Raw genomic sequence first — 26,069 nt, forward strand, 5'->3', positions numbered from 1 at the left:
ACACATTAACATGTCTCCCCCTTCCTGCCGGTTCCCCCTTCCCTTGAGCCTGACATTTTCACTCTTACACATTAACATGTCTCCCCCTTCCTGCCGGTTCCCCTGTCCCTTGAGCCTGACATTTTCACTCTTTCACATTAACATGTCTCCCCCTTCCTGCCGGTTCCCCCGTCCCTTGAGCCTGACATTTTCACTCTTACATATTAACATGTCTCCCCATCCTGCCGGTTCCCCCATCCCTGGAGGGCGACATTTTCACTCTTACTCGTTATCATGTCTCCCCCTTTCAGCCATTTCCCCCAGGGTGTCACTGGAGTATGACATTTTCTCTCTTACACATTAACATGTCTCCCCCTTCCTGCCGGTTCCCCAGTCCCTTGAGCCTGACATTTTCACTCTTACACATTAACATGTCTCCCCATCCTGCCGGTTCCCCCGTCCCTTGAGCCTGACATTTTCACTCTTACACATTAACATGTCTCCCCCTTCCTGCCGGTTCCCCCGTCCCTTGAGCCTGACATTTTCACTCTTACACATTAACATGTCTCCCCCTTCCTGCCGGTTCCCCGTCCCTTGAGCCTGACATTTTCACTCTTACACATTAACATTTCTCCCCATCCTGCCGGTTCCCCAGTCCCTTTAGCCTGACATTTTCACTCTTACACATTAACATGTCTCCCCCTTCCTGCCGGTTCCCCCGTCCCTTGAGCCTGACATTTTCACTCTTACACATTAACATGTCTCCCCCTTCCTGCCGGTTCCCCCGTCCCTTGAGCCTGACATTTTCACTCTTACACATTAACATGTCTCCCCCTTCCTGCCGGTTCCCCCGTCCCTTGAGCCAGACATTTTCACTCTTACACATTAACATGTCTCCCCCTTCCTGCCGGTTCCCCCATCCCTTGAGCCTGACATTTTCACTCTTACACATTAACATGTCTCCCCCTTCCTGCCGGTTCCCCCTTCCCTTGAGCCTGACATTTTCACTCTTACACATTAACATGTCTCCCCCTTCCTGCCGGTTCCCCTGTCCCTTGAGCCTGATATTTTCACTCTTACACATTAACATGTCTCCCCCTTCCTGCCGGTTCCCCCGTCCCTTGAGCCTGACATTTTCACTCTTACATATTAACATGTCTCCCCATCCTGCCAGTTCCCCCATCCCTGGAGGGCGACATTTTCACTCTTACTCGTTATCATGTCTCCCCCTTTCAGCCATTTCCCCCAGGGTGTCACTGGAGTATGACATTTTCTCTCTTACACATTAATATGTCTCCCACTTCCTTCAGCTTCCCTCCGGTTTCACTGGAGTGAGACATTTTCTCTGTTACATGCTAGCATATCTCCCCCTTCTTGCAGGTTCCCCCGTCTCTTGAGGGTGAGGATGACAACCCAAGCTTTGTAATGGTCTCCAGAGAGGACTGCGAGCTTTCAGGCGACAGAGATCAGGTCTTCGAGAAGATTGAACAGGACCTCATTGCTCAGATTAGGGTAGGTGGACATTTTTTTTTTATTTTTTTTTTATTTTTATTAAGTCTCTTCTAATTTAGCTCTTGTCTAATATGATTGTATAGTTATGAGAGGTGTCATAGCCAGTTTTATATTTCCTTTAACAGAAATAACCTATCAAATATATTTAACAATGTGATGCTCTAGGGTTATAACTAAACTTAAAAACAATGTTACTTTGAAAAAGTGAGAAATAAAAGAAATTACAACTATTTCTATTTTTCAGACCTGCCAAGCGAACAATACTCATTTCTCAAAGCTGGGAGATGTTATAAGTGCTACAAAGTGAGTATATTAACATGCAATTAAATGTAATTTTGAATGAATGCCTATTTCATTTTAAGGAAACTTTAGAAATAAGGTCACTGTCACATGTACTTATGTTGCAATGACACTCTAGATGTTCAAAACTGTATGTTATTGCATGGTAAGCTTGACAAAGTATAAATAATTAAATTGCCTATGTTACTGAGAATGTGTTACAAATGTTTTTGTTATGTGTAGGTTCCAGAAGATGGAGTCAGGCCTACAGAAGGACCTTGAGGCTTTGAAGAACGCCCTGCGACACAAAGACCCCGTGCCTAAGTTCCACTATGAAAACAGGACTTTCTCCATGGTCCAGTGAGTAAAATAGGGATTTGGTCACGTAAAATACTAAATGATGGCTTATGCCCCTGATTAGAAAAGCGCTAATTTCTTATGAAGATTTTGAACTGATTCATGTACGGCTGCATACCATCTATTAATTTTCTCTTATATGTACTAGGTATTGAAGAAAGACTTTTTATATAACAATCAATTTAACATGTTTTGAAATTAAAACATAATTATTATCAGTTGAGTCCCAAACACCATTCCCACCATGGTTGTGTAAAAACAGGCATGAAGTTGTTATATATCTATTAAGAGAAGTAATATTTTTCTAATTTTAAGTAAGTGGGTAGAGTTGGCCAAAATATTCCATTATCTAAGTGAGCCATCCATCTCTAAGCAACCTGTAGGCATTACCACCAAACTTCTGTGTTGCCTTACAGATGTAACACCGACCTGGGGGATAACGATATTGAGATGACAGTGGTGCGGGGAGTTCAGTATAACCCACCAGACGGGTACTCCGAGAAAAACCTCGACACTTACGTCAAATATGAATTTCCCTTCCCTACAGTGAGTGCCCTTTTAATATGTAAAAGGAAATAGCTTAAACTTAATTTGACTACATATATAAGAAATTAGAACAAAAGATCACTAAATAATGAAATCCCCAAAATTTGATCAAGTTTTATTAAAACATCAGTCAAAGTTTGTATCCATCAGAAATGCTTTATAGAAAAGGATGCCGTACATTGCATTTTAAATTTTATTTGAAGACATTTAAATAAGCCCATAACTAGAAAATAAAGCATTTATATGGTGTAAATGTTGACCCATTCTAGGATGATCCACAGACAGGGCATACAGAAACCGTGAAAAGCTCTCTAAATCCAGGTAATATATGCTCTGAATACATCTCTAAATCCAGGTAATCTCTTGCTCTGAATACACTCTAAATCCAAGTAATCTATTGCTCTGAATACATCTCTAAATCCAAGTTATCTCTTGCTCTGAATACATCTCTAAATCCAGGTAATTTCTTGCTCTGAATACATCTCTAAATCCAGGTAATTTCTTGCTCTTAATACATCTCTAAATCCAGGTAATCTATGCTCTGAATACACTCTAAATCCAAGTAATCTATTGCTCTGAATACATCTCTAAATCCAGGTAATCTCTTGCTCTGAATACATCTCTAAATCCAGGTAATTTCTTGCTCTGAATACATCTCTAAATCCAGGTAATCTCTTGATCTGAATACATCTCTAATTCCAGGTAATGTCTTGCTCTGAATACATCTCTAAATCCAGGTAATCTCTTGCTCTGAATACATCTCTAAATCCAAGTAATCTCTTGCTCTGAATACATCTCTAAATCCAGGTAATCTCTTGCTCTGAATACATCTCTAAATCCAGGTAATCTCTTGCTCTGAATACATCTCTAAATCCAAGTAATCTCTTGCTTTTTAAAGTGTGTAAATACATCTCTAAAACCAAGTTATCTCTTGCTCTTCTTCTGAAGTGTGTAAATACATGTTTAGGTAGAATTATTTCTTAGATAAACATGGAAAAAATGAAATTTAGTTTTAGTCATACTTTATTGCATTGCTATGATCAGGTGTATATTTTGTTGATGTAAAAAGCACAGTTTATTTTGAATATGGGTTTTCTGTTAGGTCATTAGTTTATTTTATTGTTCATTTAAAGATAGTGAATATTAACCTATGCTTAGTCAGTCTCATTGGCATCACGTTGTGGGAGAGTGTGGTCTTGTGATGTTGTGGAAACCAGAGTACCCAGAGAAAACATATCTTGGCACCTAGGCTGGTAATTAAACCCCGGACGCCTCAGCAAGAAATGATTGCACTTACAGACAACCTTAAACAAACAATTGAATATTGTTTTACTGTTTCTGATTAATCACAATTTGACCTTTCATTTGAAGTTTTTAGTTGATAATATTTCACTTATTCTTTCCAGAATATCAAGAACCAGTAAAGATGACAATGAACAGGAAGTCCCGAGCCCTAGTCAGAGTTATAGAACGGAAAACAATTAAACTAGAAATATTCTACAAAAGGTAGGCATATATTGTTTGTATGACTTGATTTCCTGTGTTGAAGCTTTATTGAGATCATTAGTAAATTGCTTCCAGTATCTGTAAGATTTAAATGCTTTGCCTGGTATAAAAGCATCTTTGCTAATTTCAGAGGATTTCTAAAGAGTGACAAGTTACTGGGAACGGTCAATGTGAAACTGCTGCCCCTGGAGACACAGTGTACGCTCCATGACAGCTACGATGTAAGTCAAACACTCATACGTCCATGAAATGGCTTGTACTTCAAATGTTAACAATTCCTTAATTAAAATGCTCCCAGAAGTAATCTTATTGATAAAAGAATGTTACATTCAAGCTTATAATTGGATTTCTACTCCTATTATTCCAACTTTAAAGGAATTATCATTTATGGAGCACATAGTCATACAAAAAGCTCAGAAAATATAATTGAAGTAAAGAGATCCAATAGTACTTAGTTTGCCGGATTAAAGTGATGTTATGGTATAGTTTGCCGGATTAAAGTGATGTGGTATAGGTGTGCTCCTCTCACTCAAGAGGTTGATGGTTAGATCCCAGCCAGGGCTATTTTCTCATGGCCTCCCATATAGGACACAGTACTGGTTTCTGCCCAGGAATGTTTTCTTACATTGTACGTTCATGTGACGGGCGTAAGTCCGTGGGCGCGAAATTGGAAGTGAAGGTCTTTATTCATTACCCATTCAACACTTAGTGTTTCTGTTTATATTCCCATCTATGTGACAGGCATAAGAACCTGGGCAGGAAGTTGGATGTGAAGTCCCTATTTTGTTACCTGTTCAACACTTACTGTTTCTGTTTATATTCCCAGCTATGTGAGAGACGTAAGACCCTGGGAGGGAAATTTGAGGTGAAGGTCCTTAAGTTATTTGTGACCCATTCAAGACTTAGTGCTTATATTCATATTCCCATCTGTGTCTTGGGCATAAGACCCTGGCCAGGAAGTTGGAGGTGGAGGTCTGAATAAGCGACCCATTCAAGACTTAGTGTTCCTATTTATATTTCCAGCTGTGTGATGGGCGTAAGACCCTGGGCGGGAAGTTGGAGGTGAAGGTCCGTATACGAGACCCTTTCAAGAGCAAGCAGGTGGAGGAGGTGAAGGAGAAGTGGCTCGTTATTGACCAGTTCATCAAGACACTTGACGCTCCGTCAGCCAGGGTGAGTTCAGCTTGATGTTTGTCAAGTACTGTCAAAGAGTGATTTCAAATCTGCTGATAGTGTTTGAGTGACAAGTGGATAACAAACTACTGTTATTTAAAGCTTTGGTGCATTAATTTGTGTTGAAAGCTCACTGAAAAGGGATTCTGAGGAAGGCAATTTTTGTTGTTAATAAACAAGTAAAATATGTATACATTGCTTTCCTTTCTGAAATTCAATTCAATGATGTGTTTGCTTTTCAGGGGGCAGGCTCAGAAAAGAACACGTAAGATTGCCTTTTCTTTTTGTCTTACTTAAGCATGGTTTTGTGATGTTTTGATTAATCAAGTTAAAAATAAAGTAAAAATTGCTGTAGGATTCCTTTTCAAAATTATTTACTGGGTACTTCTAAAATTTTACTTATTTATAAATACAAACAATAAAAATTGTTTTATGTCTCTGACCATCTTCTTGTTTTTGTGACAAACATTTCTCCATAATTACATGTTTAGATTATAAATATTTTGAATGCTTTGAGATTCATATTTACATTGCCCCTTCAAGTGATTGTTGTTTACTGTGCATTACAAAACTAAGTAATTTTCAAGAATACTTGTATGGCCGTAGTAGCTATGGTATACCCTGCCAATTGTAGTGATATACATAGCTCCAACTTACTATACCTCTTTAGTCAGTGAGATTCCATTCAATGTACCGCTATAAGTACCATAACTCTTTCACCATCCATGATTGACATACTAGTGTGCATGGTGGGTGGGATATGTGGAGAGATGTTTGTCATGTGACCTGTGTATGTGTTCCAGGGCCCCGCGGTCCCGGGCCTGCATGATCATGTGACCCACGTCTCTCTACACACCCACGTCGCCATGGACTCCACCAAGGTTGCCATGGAAACTGGGAGCACTGGGCATGGATGGGGAAATTTGCAATTTCTGTGATACACTCCTCTTTAAAATTTGAAGACTTGACATCATAACACGTTGCAGTTTTTTATTGTATTATATTCACTTCATTTATATGATTATTAATTTGCATTATTTATGTGATAATGAATCTCTGATTGTGTTAAAACTTCAGTGTAGGTTATATTATGTATATTTTTTGTGCTGATTTCAAATGATTTTCTCCACTGTTTAGTGAGCTTTGTTTCATTGTGTTCATTTTTTACACTGGCACTTTTTTAGAATATCAAAATCACCTTTTTTTACAGATTACCGGGTAATGTTTTTTTAAACACTTTATTTTAAAGTTAGACAAGCGCTGTGTATACCCATGAGAAGTGGATTATCCAGCCTTTGAGCAATCTTTGACAATGCTGATTTTCTTTATGTAATGTTTGTGTTTATCTGAGAATTTATTGATGTTTTTATCTGTTCTTGGTCTTTGTTCAGTGATTTATACACTAAGGTCCTCGTCAATTAGTTATGAATATGTACATGAATGTAGTAATGAATCTAGTGTTTATTATTCTAATCTAGTCTGTGATTGAAATGTTGTTTTCTGTGATATGTCTATAAAGTATTCTGATTTTGATTTTTTTATGCATCACAAAGTTTGATGCTATGTGTATTGGAGACACCGTAATGTTGGCTGTTCTGCTCTGTTTTATCATGTACCAGTGGCCTAGGGTGGACGGGTTCTTTCAAGTTTGTAGAATGAACTACTTACACAGTTTATCACTCTGTTAATACTGTGGTACTATAAAACTGTGATGGGAAGTAGTGCCTGACATACTTTCCATTATCTTTTGCCATTTCATCATACAGTTATGTACCTTTGAATGTAATTTTTACACTTTTTCCTATATTGGACTATGCGGAGCAAATTTCTCCCACAGTTTAAGAGATCACCCTGATACACTATACACATTACAAACATGATATGTAGTAGAACAGTGCATATTGTTCATCACATACAGGTGATTTCTTCGCAGTTATTGGCCCTGTAATTCGATTTTTACACATTGGGCTATTTTGGATAATGTTTAAGAGATCAATCTGATACTTGGTACATATTGCCACTATGGTAGGAAGTAGTACTAAATACCTTCTATATTTCCTTTACCCATGGCTAATATTAATTTCGTTGACCCCGGCCAACTCTTTTTCGAGTTATGTGCCATTGTAAACCAGTTTAACACGAGCTATATTTATGAATAAAGATTGATCTTATTGCAAAGAAGTATAATTTTCCTTGTTATTATCTTGAAACATCTAGAATGAGTTCTCTTCTGTGTCAGGCAGCAGACAGGGGTAGTAATCACTTCAGTGATATCTCGTGTTTTTACTTTATTATGTCATATAGTTTGTGATCGTTCTCAGGTTGTTTATCCGTATGATATTTTTGAGATCCAATCAGCTGTTTTTTTCTGCAGGTGCTCAGTGTTGTGTTTCGTATTTAAATAAGTATTTACCTGCTCTTTGTATATTCTGAATCACTTTTTAATAAAAAGTTGTTTTACCCTTTGTCATTGTAAATTTATTTTCACTCATTTTTCTTTCTTTTTTTCCGTTAATGTGCTGGTCATCATCCATAATTGTTGAATGATTCTTAATCGCATGCACATCACAGATTTTTAAACTGTACAATTAGTTGTGGCTATCAAGGCTCTGCAGGGCTTACATTACCTGTTCATCATTACAACATAAAATAAATCTCAATTTTATGTGTCGTACCTGTTACATATGGCCCTTAGATGGACTGAGGGAAATGGACACTTCTTGTCATGCTCTTTGTTTTGTATTATAACAATAAAGATATTTGAAATGGAAGAAATGAAACCAATACCAATGGTTCCTGAATTACTCCTGATATAATTGCCAATTTCTCAATGAATCTCTGCAACAACCAACATTGACAGGAGCGTAGCTAGATACAATTAAATGTGTGAGTCTGCTAGAGGGATCCTGGGAAATGTTCCCCCATTTATTTTTGTAAACTTCTATGCAGGCAGGAGCATTTTCCTGTATTCTTAAGACTGCAACATCACACTGTTCCTTTATATGACTAGAACAATGGAGGCAGTTTGATGGTTTTAAATATGGTAATGTCTTTTATGTCGAATCAAAATGGTGCACAAAAAAACTATAAAGCAATGACTGGTACTTTCCCAATATCTGTCTATTTGCATGATATACCCTAGTTTGTTATCTGTCCACCAGGCAGTCTTTTCCGGAGGAAGAAATATAAAAGTTTTTAAGGTATTGACTTCAAACTTTATATACATATACTTACTGGGAAGAAGTGTAGTGCAAAGGAACAATAAGGCTGGCTGCAATATTTTATTATTTTGCAGAGTTATTGTTTTGTTCATACTTATTTTTTTGTCTGGAGCATAACTCGAAAAGTGTTTGTGGTATTGAATTAAAACTTAATATACAGATATATTTCATTGAGGTGCAGTGCACAAGAACCTAAACTCTGGCTGCAGTTTTTTTTTAGGTTATTGTCGTTTGTTAATTTTGATACCGTATGCTCCAAAAAACAACATGATTTTGTGTTCCGTCAACTCAATTAAAAACTGTGCTATGCTTTTAAAAAACAAAAAATATTTTTTTATGCCTTATTTCCAAGATGTTAAAGTGCTTATTCCTATGTAGGAGGACCATTAACTTAATAATGCCTTCTCTCTGACATATTGCATTCATCACTACCGCAGATACTTCTTCTTATGAAAAGGTTGGGTAGTGGCGGTATCCAGTGATAGATATAGTTGTACATGTTTTCATCAGGACATAAGTTTTCACTTTAAAAAGAAGGCTGAATTGTAAATGATAAGCTTCAGTCTCAAATAAAGCACCTTGCCATCTTTTATTCCAGCCAGGCGGCAGGCTCCACGTGCATGGAGGTGCTCAAGTTTGAAAAACAACAGCTTGATAAACAGGTATAGAGGTGGTGGCAAATTGTACGGGCAGAAAAGCCTTGACACCAGTACAAACTTTCAAATTGTAAAACATTACAAATACTGAGTCTCATAAGTGTCTTTTTTCACCCAAATAAAGTAAATTATTATCAGGTTACAACCATTTTGTTCTACCAGGAAATTATTTGGTACATTCAAAGATTTCATGACCTTCTACCTGAAATATAATTTCTAAATGCTTTTGTTTATGATCTTAACAGTCTCAATGTAAGGCATTTACTCCCCCTTTAGGTGTCTTCCCTGCGTGACAGCCTGAGTGCGACCCAGCTCGCCACACTGGACGGGAAGTGCAAGTTGCTTCAACAGAAGATAGATGTTACGGCCGGCAGATTGAAAGCTGGGGGAGTCGCCGCATGGAAAGGTGCGTAGTGTTTAACTCCGATTAGTAGTAGTAGCATTTGTGCAAAAGGAAACCACTTTATCAGAAGATATTTATAGGCATGGAGGACTGAAGGATGGGGCATCGCCACAGGGTTAGCAAAATTTAGAAAGAAGAAGGCAAAGCACTTCATACTAAGAAACTATATAGCGATGATATCTTTAATGAGGTTATTTAACCAAATGAATTATGTCTTTTGCCATTCTATGTTGGGGAAGACATTTATTTTTAGTGCAGATGTTCGTCTGTCTGTCTGTTACTCTTTTGTGTTAAGCTTTGTATTTTCTTAACTCCTTGAAGGATTCTGATGAAACTTGAGTAAGAAATTAACCACATTTACACAAAGTGTACAACCCATTCCAGGTGTGCTGGCTCAAGGTCAATGTCACAGTTCAAGCTCAAAGGCTCAAGCCATGAATTTTGTGTTGCTGCGTTTTTCCCAAACCTGTTGAATGATTTTTATGAATCTTGGAAAAAAATGATAACCAAATAACATGCAGAACCCAAACTCTGATCTGCCAGCTCAAAGTCATAGGTTTAGGTCAAAGCTTTGTTTTTTGTTTTTTTTATATTTCATATGGGTTCCATATCTCCTAAATCCTTTGAAGGATTTTCATTTGAATTGTTGACCTCATTGACACAAAGAACAATTATCTGCTTAATATCTGCCAACAATAAAAGAAATGGAACAAGCATAATATGGTGAACATGTCTAGAATCCATCACAAGTTTATTCAGTACTTTTTTGAGTATAAAAAATATTGGTCGACATTTAGATATAATGAATATTAAATAATGTTTGAATGTTATGTCAGAGTTACAGTTATGCAAATTTTAGCAGTAACCATGAGTTTCATGTTGTAAAGTGTTGTTGGTGTACGTTACAGAGTATGTGGGGCAGGTTGATGCAGAGATAGCAGCGTACACTGAGGAGGGGCGACAGTTTGCCCAGCACGGAGACATGCAGAAGGCTCAACTGATGCTCACAAAGAAAAAACTTGCTGTAAAGGAGGTACAAACAATGGGTTGACATTTTGTTCTCATCCACGTTTTATCAGTTTTCTCAACTTCTCATCATATAAATGCTTTGGGTTCTCATTGTGTGGATAGAAACCCAATGGAATGAAAATTGCTGTTAATGATAAATGTGACCAGACTGATGATTTATGATATTAAGTCTGTTTCCCCTTTTCAAAAGAGAGTCCATTTGTTCTACTGATCTTTCCAAGACCAGCTCTAAAACATAAAATTGTACACATAAAAAAGTATATTCGCAATTATATCATTAATTTCGGCAATATTTTCGCAATTAGGAAGGGACAGGTGATTAAAAATCCAATAAAACACTGGTTCCATTGATGTTAATTCCTGCTGTACACAAGTATATGTAATATCCTGCAATACAACAATTAATACACTGATTGTAGAAAACTTCATATTTATTGTTTGTAACAATAACTAAGTAACTTATTACTGTGTATTAAAACCTATTAACACACTTAATTCATTAAGAGTTCTCTAATGTGGCAAATCTTTTTTCAGGTCAGTGCAATTAGGACAAAAATACCCAACATATAGCGGTGAATATATATGGGTAGTTTTCATGTAAAACAGCAGATGACCATGTCCTGTGGCCAGTGTTGGCTCCTGCCCAGCTGAGAAGGCTGGACCAACGTGCATGTGTTCTGTTCATCAAATAGTTTGTGTGCTTCACTGTAACATTGTCCCATTTATGTTCAATGCATAACGGACCTAAATGGCATAAGGTTATAAATAATGATTCTATCAAAATACATTTCGCGTCATGTCATACAGAAGATGAACAATGCAAGATGTGTTGCCTTTTTACCCATGGCTAATAGCCCTTTAAGTTCCATTTGTAATTGCTAAATATATTCTAAGAATGTCATTTTTTGCTTGCTGTTAATTGGGATGTTTGCGTTCAGCTGAATGAAGTTTATTTTACCATGATATGTTATAAAGAAAATGTAGACAAGAAAGGTTTAGTTTAACTGTTTATTGTTTTGCTTATCATTTCTTTGGGATCATAAAAGGGAAATCAATCTGTGAGTGATGTTGGATCTGGCAATGACCACTTACTGTTGGTGTTTGTTGTTAGTTTGTGTGGGGAACACTCTGGAACCAAGGTGTTGTGTATAATGTTGTTATTTATTCTACAATATTGTTAGTGAATATAATTAAAATAAATACAAATGCAAACAACAAATGTCGGCGTTGTTGCTCTTGTGGTCTAGCAGGAATCACTGAAAAAATATGAACAAAGGCATCACATATATCATGTTTATTTAGCAGCCTTTTAAAATGGCGCCTTCACTGTCGCCTGTCTAGTTAGGTATTCTAGCCCTTAATGGTGCTATTACCTATGTGGGAGAGTTTTACAATTGTAGTATTGATCTCATAAAAATCATTCCCAGAAACGAAATGGCTCATTGGTTCAGGAACGACTTGATCCCTGGTTTCTAACCAGGAACCGGACTCGAGGTGATTCGTTTAAGAAATATAACGGACCGCTGACGGCGTCCTTGCATTATAGTGACCAGTCAGTCAACAAACATTTAATGAACTGTCAATTTAAAAGTATCAAACATTATCTTAACCAAGATGAAGGCACCAGACTACTTATGTCACCATAAAACAGTTTTCACGCACCTTTCAAGAAATAATGTTTCACTCTCCGTAGAACTAACTATTTAAATACCGATTTGACTATCAACATAACCTGAATCACTGCGCGCATATCCATGACAACCACGATTCATCGCATATCCATACGCAATTATTTTCACCAAGCACAGAAGAGTTCCAGCAAAAAATACATTTTACTTAGTTTTGTTTAACTGACGTTGGAGAAAAAGCATCTACCATAGCCACTCATGTAAGATTATAAGTATCTATCATGTGTTTCTGGTACGGATAGAAAAATCCGACCCGAGGGCACGTGCGTAAGCCGGTAACGGGGCTTGCCGAGTTACCGGCCACGCAGCGTGCCCGAGGGTGGGATTTTTCGATCCGGACCGAAAAAACATGATTGATATTTTTTCTTGCATATCTAAATATATCAATTACACCAAAAAGCGCGTGCGACGTTGCTTACCGACGTCATAGAGCGCAGTAATTTTGAATATCTAAAAATAGCGTTTTTAACGGACGTGTATTTCCGGTCATGTGACCAGTGATGGAAAACCCCATCTTACATACCCCATGTAAGATGATTCACGCGCAACAACGCGCCACTTCTTTTATTGTATGATATATGAATAGTATATTTTGCCATTTCAATTAAGCGCAGTCAAATATATATGTTTGCAAGACTTTTAATTAAAATTGAAAATAAATAATCGTAAAAAACGCTAGTTTTAGTTATTTAAAATTACTGCGCTCTATGACGTCAGTAAACAACGTCGGACGCGCTTTTTGGTGTAATTGTACAAAAGTTCGTTTTCAACGTCATTTTTTGCCACAAATTGATAAATTAAGATATCAATCATGCGTTTCTCGGGCACGCTGAGTGGCCGGTAACTCGGCAAGCCTCGTTACCGGCTTACGCACGTGCCCTCGGGTCGGATTTTTCACATGATAGATACTTATATTCCAGCACTGGTCTCATGACCGGAAACACACTTCCGGTATGCAAGAATGGGTTTCCAGTAAGTGTGTAAAAAAACGCCGTTATTCTCACCGTTCGACAGCTGAGAAACTCAGTTTAACTTTTATGAATGAACGCTTGGGATTGGGGAGACACTGAATAACTAATGGTTACATTGTATTAGTAAAAAGCATGGCCCAGTTCTCATGAAAGTAATGACGTCACCTACCTGACAGCGACGGGGTCACTTAAGACGTTATTGCCCAGGCAGGTCATTTCAGCGAGACATGGCTGGATGATGATCTTGTCCCCCACTCCATACACGGTCCCATCATACAAACACCCGCCTGTTGGGGGAGGGGTCAAGCTAGGTTAGGGTGTGTATATAAACTGAAAGCCCTAACATTTCTCCCAGCTAAACGTAGGTTGAGTATGTGTGTTTTTTGTAGATCAAGTATCAAACATTTTCTTAACCAAGATGAAGGCACAAGACCGTTTTGTACGTAATCATAATATGTTATGACATAAGGGAGAAGATACTGGGCTGCTTAAACACTGGAGATGTCCCGTTTAACATTTTAATACTTACTCTGACCATCGGTCTCCCTTTTGTCCGGACACACGCCTCTAGAATAGGATAAAAAATATTTTAGATTACCATGAGTAGTAATAAGGAACGTCGTGGCAAACAGTTTTAGGTGTTCTTAGAACGTTATACATGTATATATATCTTACCAAAATGGGTGACAAATTGAAGTCGCTATTTACTGATCTGTTTTTAATACGAGCCCCCTTTGAATTACGATAAGTAGTGACAATATATTGTGACAATGCGGTACGCTAAATGAGGGAACCATGTAATAGTAACGGCACTCGCAACCGCCGAGTACATGTATTAAGATTAGACCCGAGCGCTTTGGCGAGAGTGTATCATTTATTCACAAGAGTTGAGGAATACAAAGGTTTAATAAATAGTATTCGCTATACTTGAATAGCGTTTTAGGCAACAGCTACCTCCATCATAGGCTTGCAAAAGTGTTTGATAAATCTCACACACAACTGTTTTTCTGTCGGATAATTCAACTGGTAAATCTCGTGCAAATCGTGCAACTACTTCTTATGTAACAAGGACGTTCTTAATACTACAGAAATGTTTGTTTCCTGTGCTTTCCTGACATTTTTCTATACAAATGTAGTGTATCGGACTGAGAAACAAGCAATACACTTTCTGTTGTCTACGTCGGATACGCTCGCTGATAAGTTCCATATGAAACGGCTACTTGTGATCTATCCTATACGTAATTGATACACACGTTTGGTATAAAACAGTAACGCTCATTCTACTTGCTGCCCGAAAACAAAGACAACTCGCTCAAACATGGTAGAAGTGTGATTTCTGACCCTAGGGAGACGACGTTCCCGTAGTTGTTATCTCCGAGGCAGGTCATCGTGGCGAGGCAGTGGGGGATCGTGATCGTCTCATTGACCGCGTACTCATGGCCATCATAATAGCACGGACCTGCAGACATAAGTAGAAATGTTGTCTGTTCGCCGTCAAAATACTTAATACCAAACGTTTACCTATCGATACCGCGCCATGTATTTGTTAACGGAAACCAAATATTTATGAGACAATAGAAATATAAGAACAGACCTAACGTCGAGGCAGAAGCGAATGCCACAAAGCCGGCTAATACGATCACAGACACCATGTTGTTCTTTAGCCTTGTTACACTGACACCACAACCTATACAGAAGGGTCCGAAAAGGTCGACGGCCCTTAAATGTTATCAAAACCGCACTGTTCGCCACGTGCCGAGCCCTTATCTTGTGTTTCATAACTGACCCCAACTGACATAAATTTCCTAAAGTCATGATAGGAGCTACCACTGTAACGTATCTTAAGGTAGCACACACCTAATGAAAACCTCCACTTGAAACTCTTCAATTTTAATGCTTTAGTCTATGTTGTTAAGCACAGGACTACAACCCTTTTGAGGGTTTCAAGGTAGTTGTTCGAATCCAGCCAGAAGCACAAATATTTATTTTTTTTTCTTCTTTGTTTTCATAAGCTCACAATTTTTACAAAAGATAAATTGTATTTTCATTAAAAATTAATTAAATACATTTTTTACACATAAATATAAGCTTCTGTGAAGATTTTATAACTTGCAGGCACGGCTGGAAATATGGTTGGGAATTACAAACTTTTTTTTTTAAATGAGACGGTAAAACATTTTGATTATTTGGCATAATCTTCCCAAAAGATTAAAGATAATTATTTATAAAGAACAGGTAATGAGTATGTCTAGAACTTGTTATGTTTGCCTTTAAACATCGATGTTCCAATTATACGAGGTCAAAACAGTATGGTAAAATTGAAATACCATATGGCTATTTCAGTACAGTATGATTATAATTGTTGGTGATGTGATCAATAATGTATAATTTCTGAAAGCAAATATATTTCTTGTTACTCTGATACCAAATTATTACCAAAATGTTGAAAAATAAATGAAATAAAGGATTGTTCTTGTCTCTCGGGTGATGTCGTTTTTATCGACAATTCTGAAATGGGGGTAGAGTAATTAAAATTTAAATAAAATTGTTATTTGACGGTAAATTTCTTTTAAATTTTGTTTTTGAATCGAGGAAATGATACACATTAAGAAATTATCAAGCCGATCATAGTTTGAATTGGTGCCCATTCGGGGTGTGCTACCTTAAAAGTAGTATTCTGATAGCATTAGTGAATCATGTTCCGTGCAAGACGAGGCTCTGGGCTTCCCTTGTATTGACACATGGGCACCGAGCCCCAGTGACGCGCCTTGCCTCGATGGTCCCCATTTAACCGGGACAGAACCCTCTTTCTTTAGTCGAGTTTGTGTTACGCTTAAGATTTCATTCATCGTTGTAACACACCCACATGTTGGGGCTAAATTTCCATTTGGCAGTATGTATACCTCGTTCGATGAGCCTTTCGGCATTCAAATTTCCCTTTCACAGCACGGATACAATGCAGCCTACAGGCGCGGTCAGAAGTCATATTCATACAGTCTCATTGAAATGAATCTGAACAAGTCGATGTCACCAATAACATTTCTGTCAAAAACAATAACCATTGGAAGTGGCATTGCAACGTTTTCGCTCTCTCTTAACTTGAAGTTGACAAGGTCAACGGTTATCTTATGAACCTTACTTGTAATTGGTGCTATCATTGTGAAGATAGCTACAGGCTTTTACCTTTCACGAGTCCATCTCACAGGAGCTCTTAAAAGGTCAAGAGAACGCTCCCCTCGTAGAGATCAAAGCCATGATCTCTTGGTTGAAAGGCGGACACATATACCACTTGATTAAACCGGGCCTAAGGTCAAACTTAACCAAACATAGTTCTTCTGATTTGAATCTTAACACAGTGCATGCATTCTGATTCACAACCAAATGGTGTCTTCATCGTAGTTATGCAAGTGACACCTCTTTCAAAAAAAACTCGAACAAACATTTACATTTTATTGTAAAAGAATGTTTATTTGGAGTCCACATGATACCTAACTGTCTGTTCATACATAAATCATGCACTATTCTTGCTGGAACAATGAAATACATTTGTTAAGTGTAACCTGGTTTATCATACATAGCACTATCCATCTATTAGACAAAGCACATACATCGAACATGGTGTTGCGATTGAATACTTTTTTAACTGCAATGCAACACCATACACAAACACAACATTCTTAAAAGTAACATAAAATAATGAAAACAAGACAAAGTATACATAGAGTAATATTCAGTTTTTTGTTGGGATGATTTACCCAGCATATATCAAGATTGGTTTGAGCAAAAATATACATGTGTGTACATGTACACAAGGATATTGCAATTAGATTCTTATGTGCGTAGTTGATTTACAACCTGCTAAATTTTGTTAAATCGCATCCTGTTTATTTTCCATAGCCTCGCCATGCACATTTTAAAAATATTAATAATCTATTGAAGATATATCCAGATTCAAAATGTTAACAAAATCCTAGGTTGCTAAATCAGAAATTGTTTTACTTATTTTCACACAGCTAAGATATACATGAAATTGGATGTTGAAATGCATTGAAATTCCCTATAATCTTACACATTACTCACTTTTAAAGAATGGCCAATTACACCACATTTTTAGAAAACATTATTATGATTAGTTGTTTGCCCATAATGTCCGAGTAGTAACAATTGTTCCTTTACAACATTGAACAGGCACAATACAACATACTCAAACAAAAAATAACATTACCCATAAGTAATTATTAGTAATAATTACAATCTTTTTTCAACCAAGTTAGAGAATAAAAGGGCTGTAGAGTGAATGTCAATGCTCATTTGTTGTTGATGATTGTACAGTCAAACAGAAGGCATTACTTGACTATTAGAGCTTCGAGTTAGGGGCGTTGGCCCCTTACTTTACATGCAGGAGTGTGTTTAGCAACATGCGTACCAAATTTTATTTGAATATCTTCAATATTTTTTGAAGAGTTGTGGTCAAGGGGTATGTTTTTGCATGACACAATCACTACCAAAATTTCATCTTCTTTGAAAAACAACAACAAAAAACAAGCTAATAAAATAAATATCAGAAGCTGTGATGTAGTCATCATCACACATATATTTTTGGAGACGGATTTATATCCACACGAACATAATAGCTCATCCATACATAGACATTTATAACAACATAGGCTAAATGAAAGTTAAGTAATAAATAGCATGTGAATCACTTATTTTTGTTTTGAATACAACATTTGAAGGAGGTGAAATAAATCGATCATAATGTGGTCTATCATTTCAAATTAACAAATTTTATTAGAATTAAAGAAATGTCATTGTTCCTTTTAAAAAGCAGTTACTCATTTTATTTTCCATTCATTATCATTACTACTGTAACACAGTAGTTCCATTTTTTTTATACATTATGTGTTTTTAATTAAACTTGACTATCAACAACAACAACTCCATTTATAAATAACTCTGATACAATGCATTCCTCATAAACAGAGTAATTTCCAAACAATTCACACCCACTTCTTCTGTCTAGATTACTCTTGTTTGAGTAAGCTCTTAACATGTGACATTTCTTCCTGAACAATGTCTTTGTCCGAAGATTTTATCAACAACATTTCCAGTCAATCCCCAAGGTGGAAGAGCTTGCCCTATTTGACTGACCATCTCCACTTTGCACACAATACACCCAAAGGAGTTCTCACTGTACACTAATTTTCAAGACATACTGATGCTTGTTTCATCCATGTCTATGCCATTAGTGTTAATGCTGGGGACAACCTGGGCCTGCTTTGTCTCCTCGAGGAGTCGGGAGCCTGACATGCCCATCTGGTTGGACTCTGACTCGAGGCTTGCAGGTGGTGGGATGTTCTCCCCGTTCTCTGTGTTGACGGGCATCACAATGTCATCCCAGTCTATCTTGAACCTTGTTACCCTGGGATTGGTTGCTAGTATGTTCCTTTGTAGCTGGAAATGGAGAAATTATTTAATGTAATCTTACTACATGTATGTCTATAGCCTAAAGGAGTCCACAAAATTGGAAACTAAATTTAACTGACATATATGTCTAAACATACATACTTACATACTTAGAAAGACTTAAGTTGTCTGTTGACAACAATTCAAAAGTAGACCATCTAATCTCATTTAAACTAAAACATTGTAAGCGAAATACCAACAATGTTGAGCCTGCCAAATTCCGTCTGCATTTGAGTTAAGTTATTTTGAAATCAACATATACAGTTGCAAAGTAACAGCTCCTACAAGCCAAAATACAAAGAATCAAAATACACGGAATTTTTACCAAAGACCTTCATTGTTACTTTGACCTACCAGCAACGGTCTTCAGGACGACAACCAGGATTTTTACAGCAAACATTAGTACAGTTATTTCAAAAATTACGGCCCACATCCATAAAGGTGACCTTGACCTTTGACATAGTTCTGACATGTGATTCACTGGCTTCTCATGGTGAACATTATATCAAAATCACACAGTGAACGGCCAAGTTACAGCCCAAACCATCATCAGAAGGACGGACAAACAAACAGACCCGATCAATCACCATCGTTGAAATAAGACAAGCTCACCGCTAGCTTGCTTTACAACAAAAGCTGATGGTTTTGTGAATGTTTCTTGAAAAGGTCACAATGACCATCCCCTTTCACCTACTGACCCATAAATCTACAGGGGTCTGGTTATGTACTGATCATAACCAATGAACAGTTTTAAGACTAAACAGTGCTTCAAAAGTTATTGATTGATAACAGTGTAACCCCAATGTTGATTACTATGCTTGAAAAGGTAATATTTGTGTTTGCTATGCTGGGCAAGCAACAAACAAATATTTTTAAAAGTGTAGTCAAAATATCAGTGGAAACTCACTCTGTCATACTGTGGCGAGGTTGGAGGGTTTTCCTTCATCTCCGGTTCCTCATACTCGTTGTTCACATAGTAGCCGACCCGAATAAACTCCTTGGACCGGTACGAACATGTGAGCAGGACCACAGTGACACCAACCACATCTGCAACGGGGATCTTTGAAGTCTCAGGGGGACCCGCCTATGAATTAACATATCAGTTTATAATTTTATTTACTAATGCTCCCAAACATGCATTCCAACGTGAAAGTACTATGGCATATTCATACATTCATACATGAACAGTTGAAACAAATCTGATGCTACATCATATATATGATATATGTTTGTCCAGTGACTAATACCTGAGTGAGATTATTTTGTGTATTCTACCACAACTTAAACCATCCTTGGTTAATAAACAATAAGGTGGTTTCAGTATTGATAATTCATGCTCATAATAAGATAATTATTAAAATGTCTGTACAACTTTCATGGCATGTCAGCTTTCCCTTCACATAGAATCATGTACATATTTCTATAATTCACAGTTTTTATAGAAAACACTATGTTTTTTTCCTTCCAAGAAACTGTTATGAGTATACTGTAGTTTGAACTATTTCAAAGTGGCATTGTGTTATTACCTGAAAGACAAACTTGTGTCGTCCACACGGGACCGGCCCAACCAGGATGGTCTCCAGTGTCTGGTCGAACTCCTCACTCTCTGCAGCACCAACATAAATTATCTTCCATTCAAGGTCTGAAATACAGCATGCCAGGTTATAAAGGATCAAATTGACACCATACAAATGCCATCATGATCAAGGCCTTTTCAGCTGAAAGTGGGAAGATATTACCCTTTTCGGGAATACCATACTAAGCTAAATCCTAAATATTGCACCAAAATGGGACAACCCATATCCGGATGGACTTTAAGTAAACTAGATCTATCACTGAATGTGATTAAAACCCCTAATCGCTGCTCTTATAAGGAAATGCAGAGAAATATTTAGAAATCACACCTTAAAATGACTTATTTTAAGAACGAATTGAGCACTCTCACTCATGCAAAATGCCAGTAAAAATTGGAAATTGCAAGTTGAGTTTTAAGGTAATTTTGCCAGTGAAAACTTGAATAAAAGCAACTTTCATTTTGTCTACTCTCTATTTCTCGTTAACACAAATAAAAGGATGACAGTTACACAAGAGTGTTAATCTTTCCTCATATTGTGCACTGATTTTTTGTGTTCAGATTTTAAGTGGCAATATTTGGCTAAAATCGTATCGATTTTGAGGCACAGTCTATCATCATGAAAATCAAAACAAAATAAAATATTAGTATTTTGGTTGATTTTTTTCTTAGAATTTTTGGTTGATATGAAGGGTTCAGAGATAGATGATCATGTTCCAAATAATTTGGGTCCGGATTTTTTTTTACTGATTTTTTTAAGGAGGGGGTGTGGCCATAGGATGGGTCATGTCAATGCAACCTTTCTAATCTATGAAGACAAAAAATTGTCAGTTATACAAAGTTCTGTCCCGCCAAAATGGCAATTGGGTCAGTTCAAATTTGGAAAAAAAGGCGATATTTCAGTAAAATAAGTAGTACTTTAGAAACTAATCCGTTAATATTTGGGATGGTTTAAACTAAATTAAAATAGAACCCTGAATTATGTATATATATATAAATATATATACATATATATAGCAAGAGTAATGTGCATTACTACAAAAGTGAATACGAGTGGAAAAATATATACTTCAATGGTTATCCAGTGCGCTGAAGAGCGGAGACAATTTTTTAGAACCAGAGAGACCCCCCCCCCCGGTTCCGCTAGTGGTTATTCAAGGTTACGTAAAAGTAAATAATTTTTACATACCCTAACCCACTTTGAAATTAAATTATTCTGTTTATGACCTAAACAAGTCTTGACTTTAACTGTTATTTATTATTATTGTCCTAGTCCCTAAAATCGCAACAAACGTTAATTTGTGGTCACTTTTGTATTGATTCATCTTCAAGGCTATGATGTCATTTTTACTACAAACTTATCACTACAGCAACTGCTGTCAAACTCAGGAAAAAGATGTTTAAAACATTTAAATTCACTACAAACAAGTGTACACACAAACAACGTAGTTTTACTATTCCAAATTGATTGCCATAGAAACCAACCATACTTGCCACAAAACATAATCTTAAGTTTTGGGCTTCAGTTCTTATGGCATCTAGAATGTTCAGTTTCCCTGAATGTACACATTTTTGTCTGTTGACAATATGTATGTGAACTTTGACCTGTTGTGCTTAATACCTGTGGAAATAAGGATGAAGAAATGGCATGTCTGATTAAAGTAAGTAAACAAACTCACTGCTTTGTTTGACTTTATTATTATTTTTTATTAATTCCTTACATCTGTGAATCATTATTAGTCAAGGATATTTAACAAGTCTGTTTTAAGGAGAACTATAATGTATATACAAAAGCTAAAGCTATGTTTCATTCTGTTCTGTAGTGTGTGGGAAAGAATCAGCTGCCTTGGTTAATGGGTTCCGAGCCCTACAGCATGCGCCTTTTCCACTCAGGTTTACTTTAAAGGTAACACTAAGTAGTAGCCACAATAATGAGCGTATAGGGAACTTTTTTTAACATTTGGATTTTCATTGTGTTGCCTTAACGCCACAAGCCGACTGATTCATACCAATGACGAATGTAAGATATATTTTTCAACTGTAACTCCAAAATATTTAACACTGCATTGTTATATAAAAACACAAAAGTAAAACATGAATTATTTTTAGCCAATACCTTTCTCTTATTACACCTGAATGTTTTATGAAACACAAATTTAGATCGTTCTGTCAAAAAAGCATCGCCATTTTTTTAACTATCTAGCAGGTGCCGTTATCTTTCCGCTCAATGTATTTAGGGCTAGGATCTGTCATTCTTGGGTAGGAAAACAACAAGTGTGATATGGATGCGTAGAGCCGCCATAACAACAAGAGCTGTCACAGAGACAGCGCGCTCGACTATTCCGCCGCTTTTCAATGTAAGGATTGAAACGTTAGATCACTGTTAGATTAGACTTCAATGCAATACATGGTTTGCTGAGATATAAACATAAATGTGGTTCCATGCAAAATTTTAACGAGAATTTCTAAGTCTAATAATAAAGGGCCATTATTTGCAAAATACAGTTATCTAACTTGGTTATTCAATTAAGTTGGGTGGTTGAATACCATGGTATAAAGTCTCAATGCATTACATGAAATAGTTGCTAAGATATTATCCTAAGTGTGCTAGCAAGCAAGATCTGGTTATTTAAGTAGATTGGATGGTTGAGTACCATTGTATAAAGTCTCAATGCAATCCATCAAGTAATTGCTGAGATATTAACCTATGTGTGCTTACATGCAAAACCTTAACCAGAAGGCCCATAATTTGCATTATATTCAAAAAAGTGTTATCTGGGAGTACATATCTAATGTTTCAATGCAATACATGATATATTTGCTGAGATATTGACTTAAATGTGGTAACATGCAAAACCTAAACCAGAATTTTTAAGTCAAATAATAAAGGGCAATTATTTTGCATTAAATGCAAACTAGAGTTATCTTACTTGGTTAATTTAGTAGGTTGGAGTACCATTGTATCAAGTATCAATGCAATACCTCAAGTAGTTGCTGAAATATTAACCTATGTGTGCTTACACGCAAAACCTTAACCAGAATTTCTAAGTCGAATAATAAAGGCCTATTATTTGCATTATATTCAAATAATTGTTATCTAACTTCATTAATTTAGTATGTAAGATAGTTGGGAATACATATCCAAAGTTTCAATGCAATTACTGATGTATTTTCTGAGATAATGACTTAAAGGTGCTTACATGCAAAACCTTAACCAAGGTGTGACGCCACCGCCGACGCCAGGGTGAGTAGTATAGCTCTCCTTATTCTTCGAATAGTCGAGCTAAAAATCGTCAAAGACTCTGAAGCAGCTGTTTATATGGACTACACTAAGCCAAAGGCCACTCCTTGTTTATGTTTTGGTTTTCGAAAAAAAAGAGGAAAAGTCACAAAACATCCTCTAAAAGGGTGAAAATCAGAGAACAACATAACATTTATATCATTAACTTGACATTTTAAAGTCTTAGACTGCTATTAATGCATGTGTTAATACACTCAAAGATTCAAAGTTCTAATTAAACAATCAGTTTAAATTTTACATACTGTGTATATAAAACATCAATGAAATTGACTATAAAACATGTATACATGCAGGGCTCGACATTAACGGTGGTCCGATGGTCCGGGACCACCAGATTCATGGTCCGGACCAGTAGAAACCAGTTCTGGCTAGTCCGACTGGACCAGTGAAATTTCCAAGAAGAAATAATTTAATCAGAAATGTTAAGCATGATCCCTGACTAAATCTGACAATATGTATAATCCAACAAATAAATGCAGTGCAAGCAGCGTTCGTTGTTTTTATTTACATTCCCTTGCGCATGCGTTACATCTGCGACCGGAAGTAAACAGCACAGAACAGTTTACGATAGCTGTGAAATCATCGGAATTAGGTCAATCTTTATTACGATGTAAAATTCCAATAACTTATTTTACCAAATCATTTCGTCCATATTTATAGCATTGAATTTGGTTTTTAAGTATTTATCGTATGCATAGTAAATTAAAGCCATTTGCTAATGTGATTGACAAATTTTAATGTACATTCAAGTCATATATGTACTATATATCTTTTATTGCTGCCTGATAATCCAACGGATATTCTAGTCAATCCTCATACTATTGTTTCATTGTTGTAATGTTAACCAGTTAAAGTTTTATATTAAAATTAAAAGCTCACTATTATTTTCATCATGTGTGTATATAATAAACCTTCACAGGCAAAGAATTAAAATCATATCATCAAAAAGTATCAATTTGGTCAGGACCAGTGGATATTAGGTCAGGACCAGTAGAAAATATATCTACTAGTCCGAATGGACCAGTGGATTTAAAAGTTAACGTCAAGCCCTGACATGTATTAACTACACTTTTTATCAATGATACATTGAATATCACTCAACAAGACACTTGTTTAGCTTTAAAGGTGTGCTAAAGCAAAAGTGAATGCAGAACACCGACCAATATTAAATTTAAAAAAAACAACTGCTGCATAACAGCGACAGGTGGGACCCTGTCTAGTGTCTACAGAAGCCCTGTCGCCATCTAATGTTCGAGCCGCCACTCTTCCCCACACTATTACGGATTCATCAGGAAGAATCCGGTTGATAGCCGTGCCATTGTTTCATTCACGTCAGCCCACAGAATTACTTTACTGAGGCCAACCAGTGATAAGAAACTGATTTCACAGTGGGCCTTTCTGGTACTGGGCCTTTTTTGACCCGACACAGTTCCGGCGGTCGAGGATTCAAGCCCAAAATCGAGCACGACTTTCCTCCCAGTCCCAGGCTTATTACATGTACATTTTACTTTAAATTGACTTGAAGTGAACATAAGTGATAGTTACCTTCGTTTAAATTGTCCAAAGCTTCAAACGTTATTTCAAACTGAAAAGGGTTCATAAATGGTGATGGGTTATCAAGGACTACAACGTTGACGATGTTAACTTTTGCCATTTTGTTAAAATTAAGATGTGTTTACAAAGTATGGCGCGAATAAAATGGCGATTTAGTTGACATTTGCGCAATCGATTTTCATTGGTCAAACATCTTACCGAATGAAACACACATTTTAATTGGCCGTTTTATATTAAAAAGAACCCAACGAAATATAAGCAGAAAGAAATTTCTTACTACACAGATTTTATTTCACAGTATTTATTTCAGTAAGGAAAGCACCGTGATGATACATGGACATTAAAAATAAATAATATGTATATTAAATAACATTATACATACATGATATTACCAATAGCCATGACAGGCACACCGAACCAAGGATGACACAAAAAAAGAGAAAACTCTTATTTCCATTGTGGTCCTTTGTTTTGGCGGCATGGCATAGGGAAGCATGTACATGCATATTTAAATAAAAATATGGCTGTAATCGAAATTGCACCAGTATATTAAAAGTCAGTCCTTATGCATTAAAATAAATATTGCCTTAGTTGTATCACAGTCACTTTACATATAAAGTTATAAGTTGAGAAAGTTATATATAATTCTCACATTATAGTATGAATATGACAGTATACATGTAGTACTTATAAAATGCGAGGTCAAGTTAAAATAGTTTCTTTACTGAAAAACTTTGAATAAATAAATGAAACAAAAACTATATTAAAACTCTAGACTTTTAATACCATAAATAATTATGCCAAACTATCTAAAAAAAAATCTTTACTAGCAATTTAAAAACAGGTAATTTCTTA

General features: G+C 36.5%; 3 protein-coding genes across 4 annotated transcripts in view; 1 reads left to right on the forward strand and 2 right to left on the reverse strand.

Moving 5' to 3' along the window:
• Positions 1 to 11,820, forward strand: part of LOC128213941 (coiled-coil and C2 domain-containing protein 1-like) — a 47,031-nt gene extending 35,211 nt beyond the window's left edge. The window contains exons 14-26 of one of the 2 annotated variants that reach the window (XM_052920058.1): positions 1,360 to 1,491; positions 1,736 to 1,794; positions 2,014 to 2,130; positions 2,544 to 2,673; positions 2,943 to 2,994; positions 4,080 to 4,179; positions 4,310 to 4,400; positions 5,203 to 5,352; positions 5,595 to 5,617; positions 9,172 to 9,235; positions 9,506 to 9,635; positions 10,541 to 10,665; positions 11,196 to 11,820. In XM_052920058.1, coding sequence (XP_052776018.1) covers positions 1,360 to 1,491; positions 1,736 to 1,794; positions 2,014 to 2,130; positions 2,544 to 2,673; positions 2,943 to 2,994; positions 4,080 to 4,179; positions 4,310 to 4,400; positions 5,203 to 5,352; positions 5,595 to 5,617; positions 9,172 to 9,235; positions 9,506 to 9,635; positions 10,541 to 10,665; positions 11,196 to 11,231 — 1,209 coding nt within the window. In that variant the 3' untranslated portion in view covers positions 11,232 to 11,820. Of the gene's footprint in view, positions 1 to 1,359; positions 1,492 to 1,735; positions 1,795 to 2,013; positions 2,131 to 2,543; positions 2,674 to 2,942; positions 2,995 to 4,079; positions 4,180 to 4,309; positions 4,401 to 5,202; positions 5,353 to 5,594; positions 5,618 to 6,155; positions 9,146 to 9,171; positions 9,236 to 9,505; positions 9,636 to 10,540; positions 10,666 to 11,195 lie in introns of those variants that run through there. The other variant, XM_052920059.1, reaches the window with a different exon arrangement.
• LOC128213942 (uncharacterized) lies at positions 11,804 to 15,014 on the reverse strand. The gene is made up of 5 exons (XM_052920060.1): positions 14,915 to 15,014; positions 14,662 to 14,779; positions 13,850 to 13,887; positions 13,490 to 13,607; positions 11,804 to 11,917 (listed from the first exon to the last, which is right to left on the reverse strand). Exons 1-5 carry the CDS (start codon positions 14,970 to 14,972, stop codon positions 11,905 to 11,907), a joined length of 345 nt encoding a protein of 114 aa, XP_052776020.1. The 5' UTR covers positions 14,973 to 15,014; the 3' UTR covers positions 11,804 to 11,904.
• A 1,743-nt stretch (positions 15,015 to 16,757) lies between these two features.
• LOC128212854 (histone chaperone asf1b-B-like) lies at positions 16,758 to 25,390 on the reverse strand. Its single transcript, XM_052918230.1, has 4 exons — positions 25,206 to 25,390; positions 20,313 to 20,428; positions 19,694 to 19,870; positions 16,758 to 18,774 (listed from the first exon to the last, which is right to left on the reverse strand). The coding sequence occupies exons 1-4, from the start codon at positions 25,312 to 25,314 to the stop codon at positions 18,526 to 18,528; spliced, it is 651 nt and encodes a 216-aa protein (XP_052774190.1). The 5' UTR covers positions 25,315 to 25,390; the 3' UTR covers positions 16,758 to 18,525.
• Positions 25,391 to 26,069: the final 679 nt, after the last annotated feature.

Source organism: Mya arenaria, chromosome 13 (assembly GCF_026914265.1).
Source record: "Mya arenaria isolate MELC-2E11 chromosome 13, ASM2691426v1".
NCBI lineage: Eukaryota > Metazoa > Mollusca > Bivalvia > Myida > Myidae > Mya > Mya arenaria.

Excerpts from the sequence above, each read along its gene's own strand:
- LOC128213942 (XM_052920060.1), bottom strand. The coding sequence starts at position 14,972 with ATGGTGTCTGTGATCGTATTAGCCGGCTTTGTGGCATTCGCTTCTGCC. Across the intron at positions 14,780-14,914 it reads CGCTTCTGCCTCGACGTTAG|GTCCGTGCTATTATGATGGC; the intron begins GTCTGTTCTTAT and ends TTATGTCTGCAG. Across the intron at positions 13,888-14,661 it reads GGGAACGTCGTCTCCCTAGG|AGGCGTGTGTCCGGACAAAA; the intron begins GTCAGAAATCAC and ends ATCCTATTCTAG.
- LOC128212854 (XM_052918230.1), bottom strand. The coding sequence starts at position 25,314 with ATGGCAAAAGTTAACATCGTCAACGTTGTAGTCCTTGATAACCCATCA. Across the intron at positions 20,429-25,205 it reads TTTGGACAATTTAAACGAAG|ACCTTGAATGGAAGATAATT; the intron begins GTAACTATCACT and ends GCTGTATTTCAG. Across the intron at positions 18,775-19,693 it reads CCTCGCCACAGTATGACAGA|CTACAAAGGAACATACTAGC; the intron begins GTGAGTTTCCAC and ends CTCCATTTCCAG.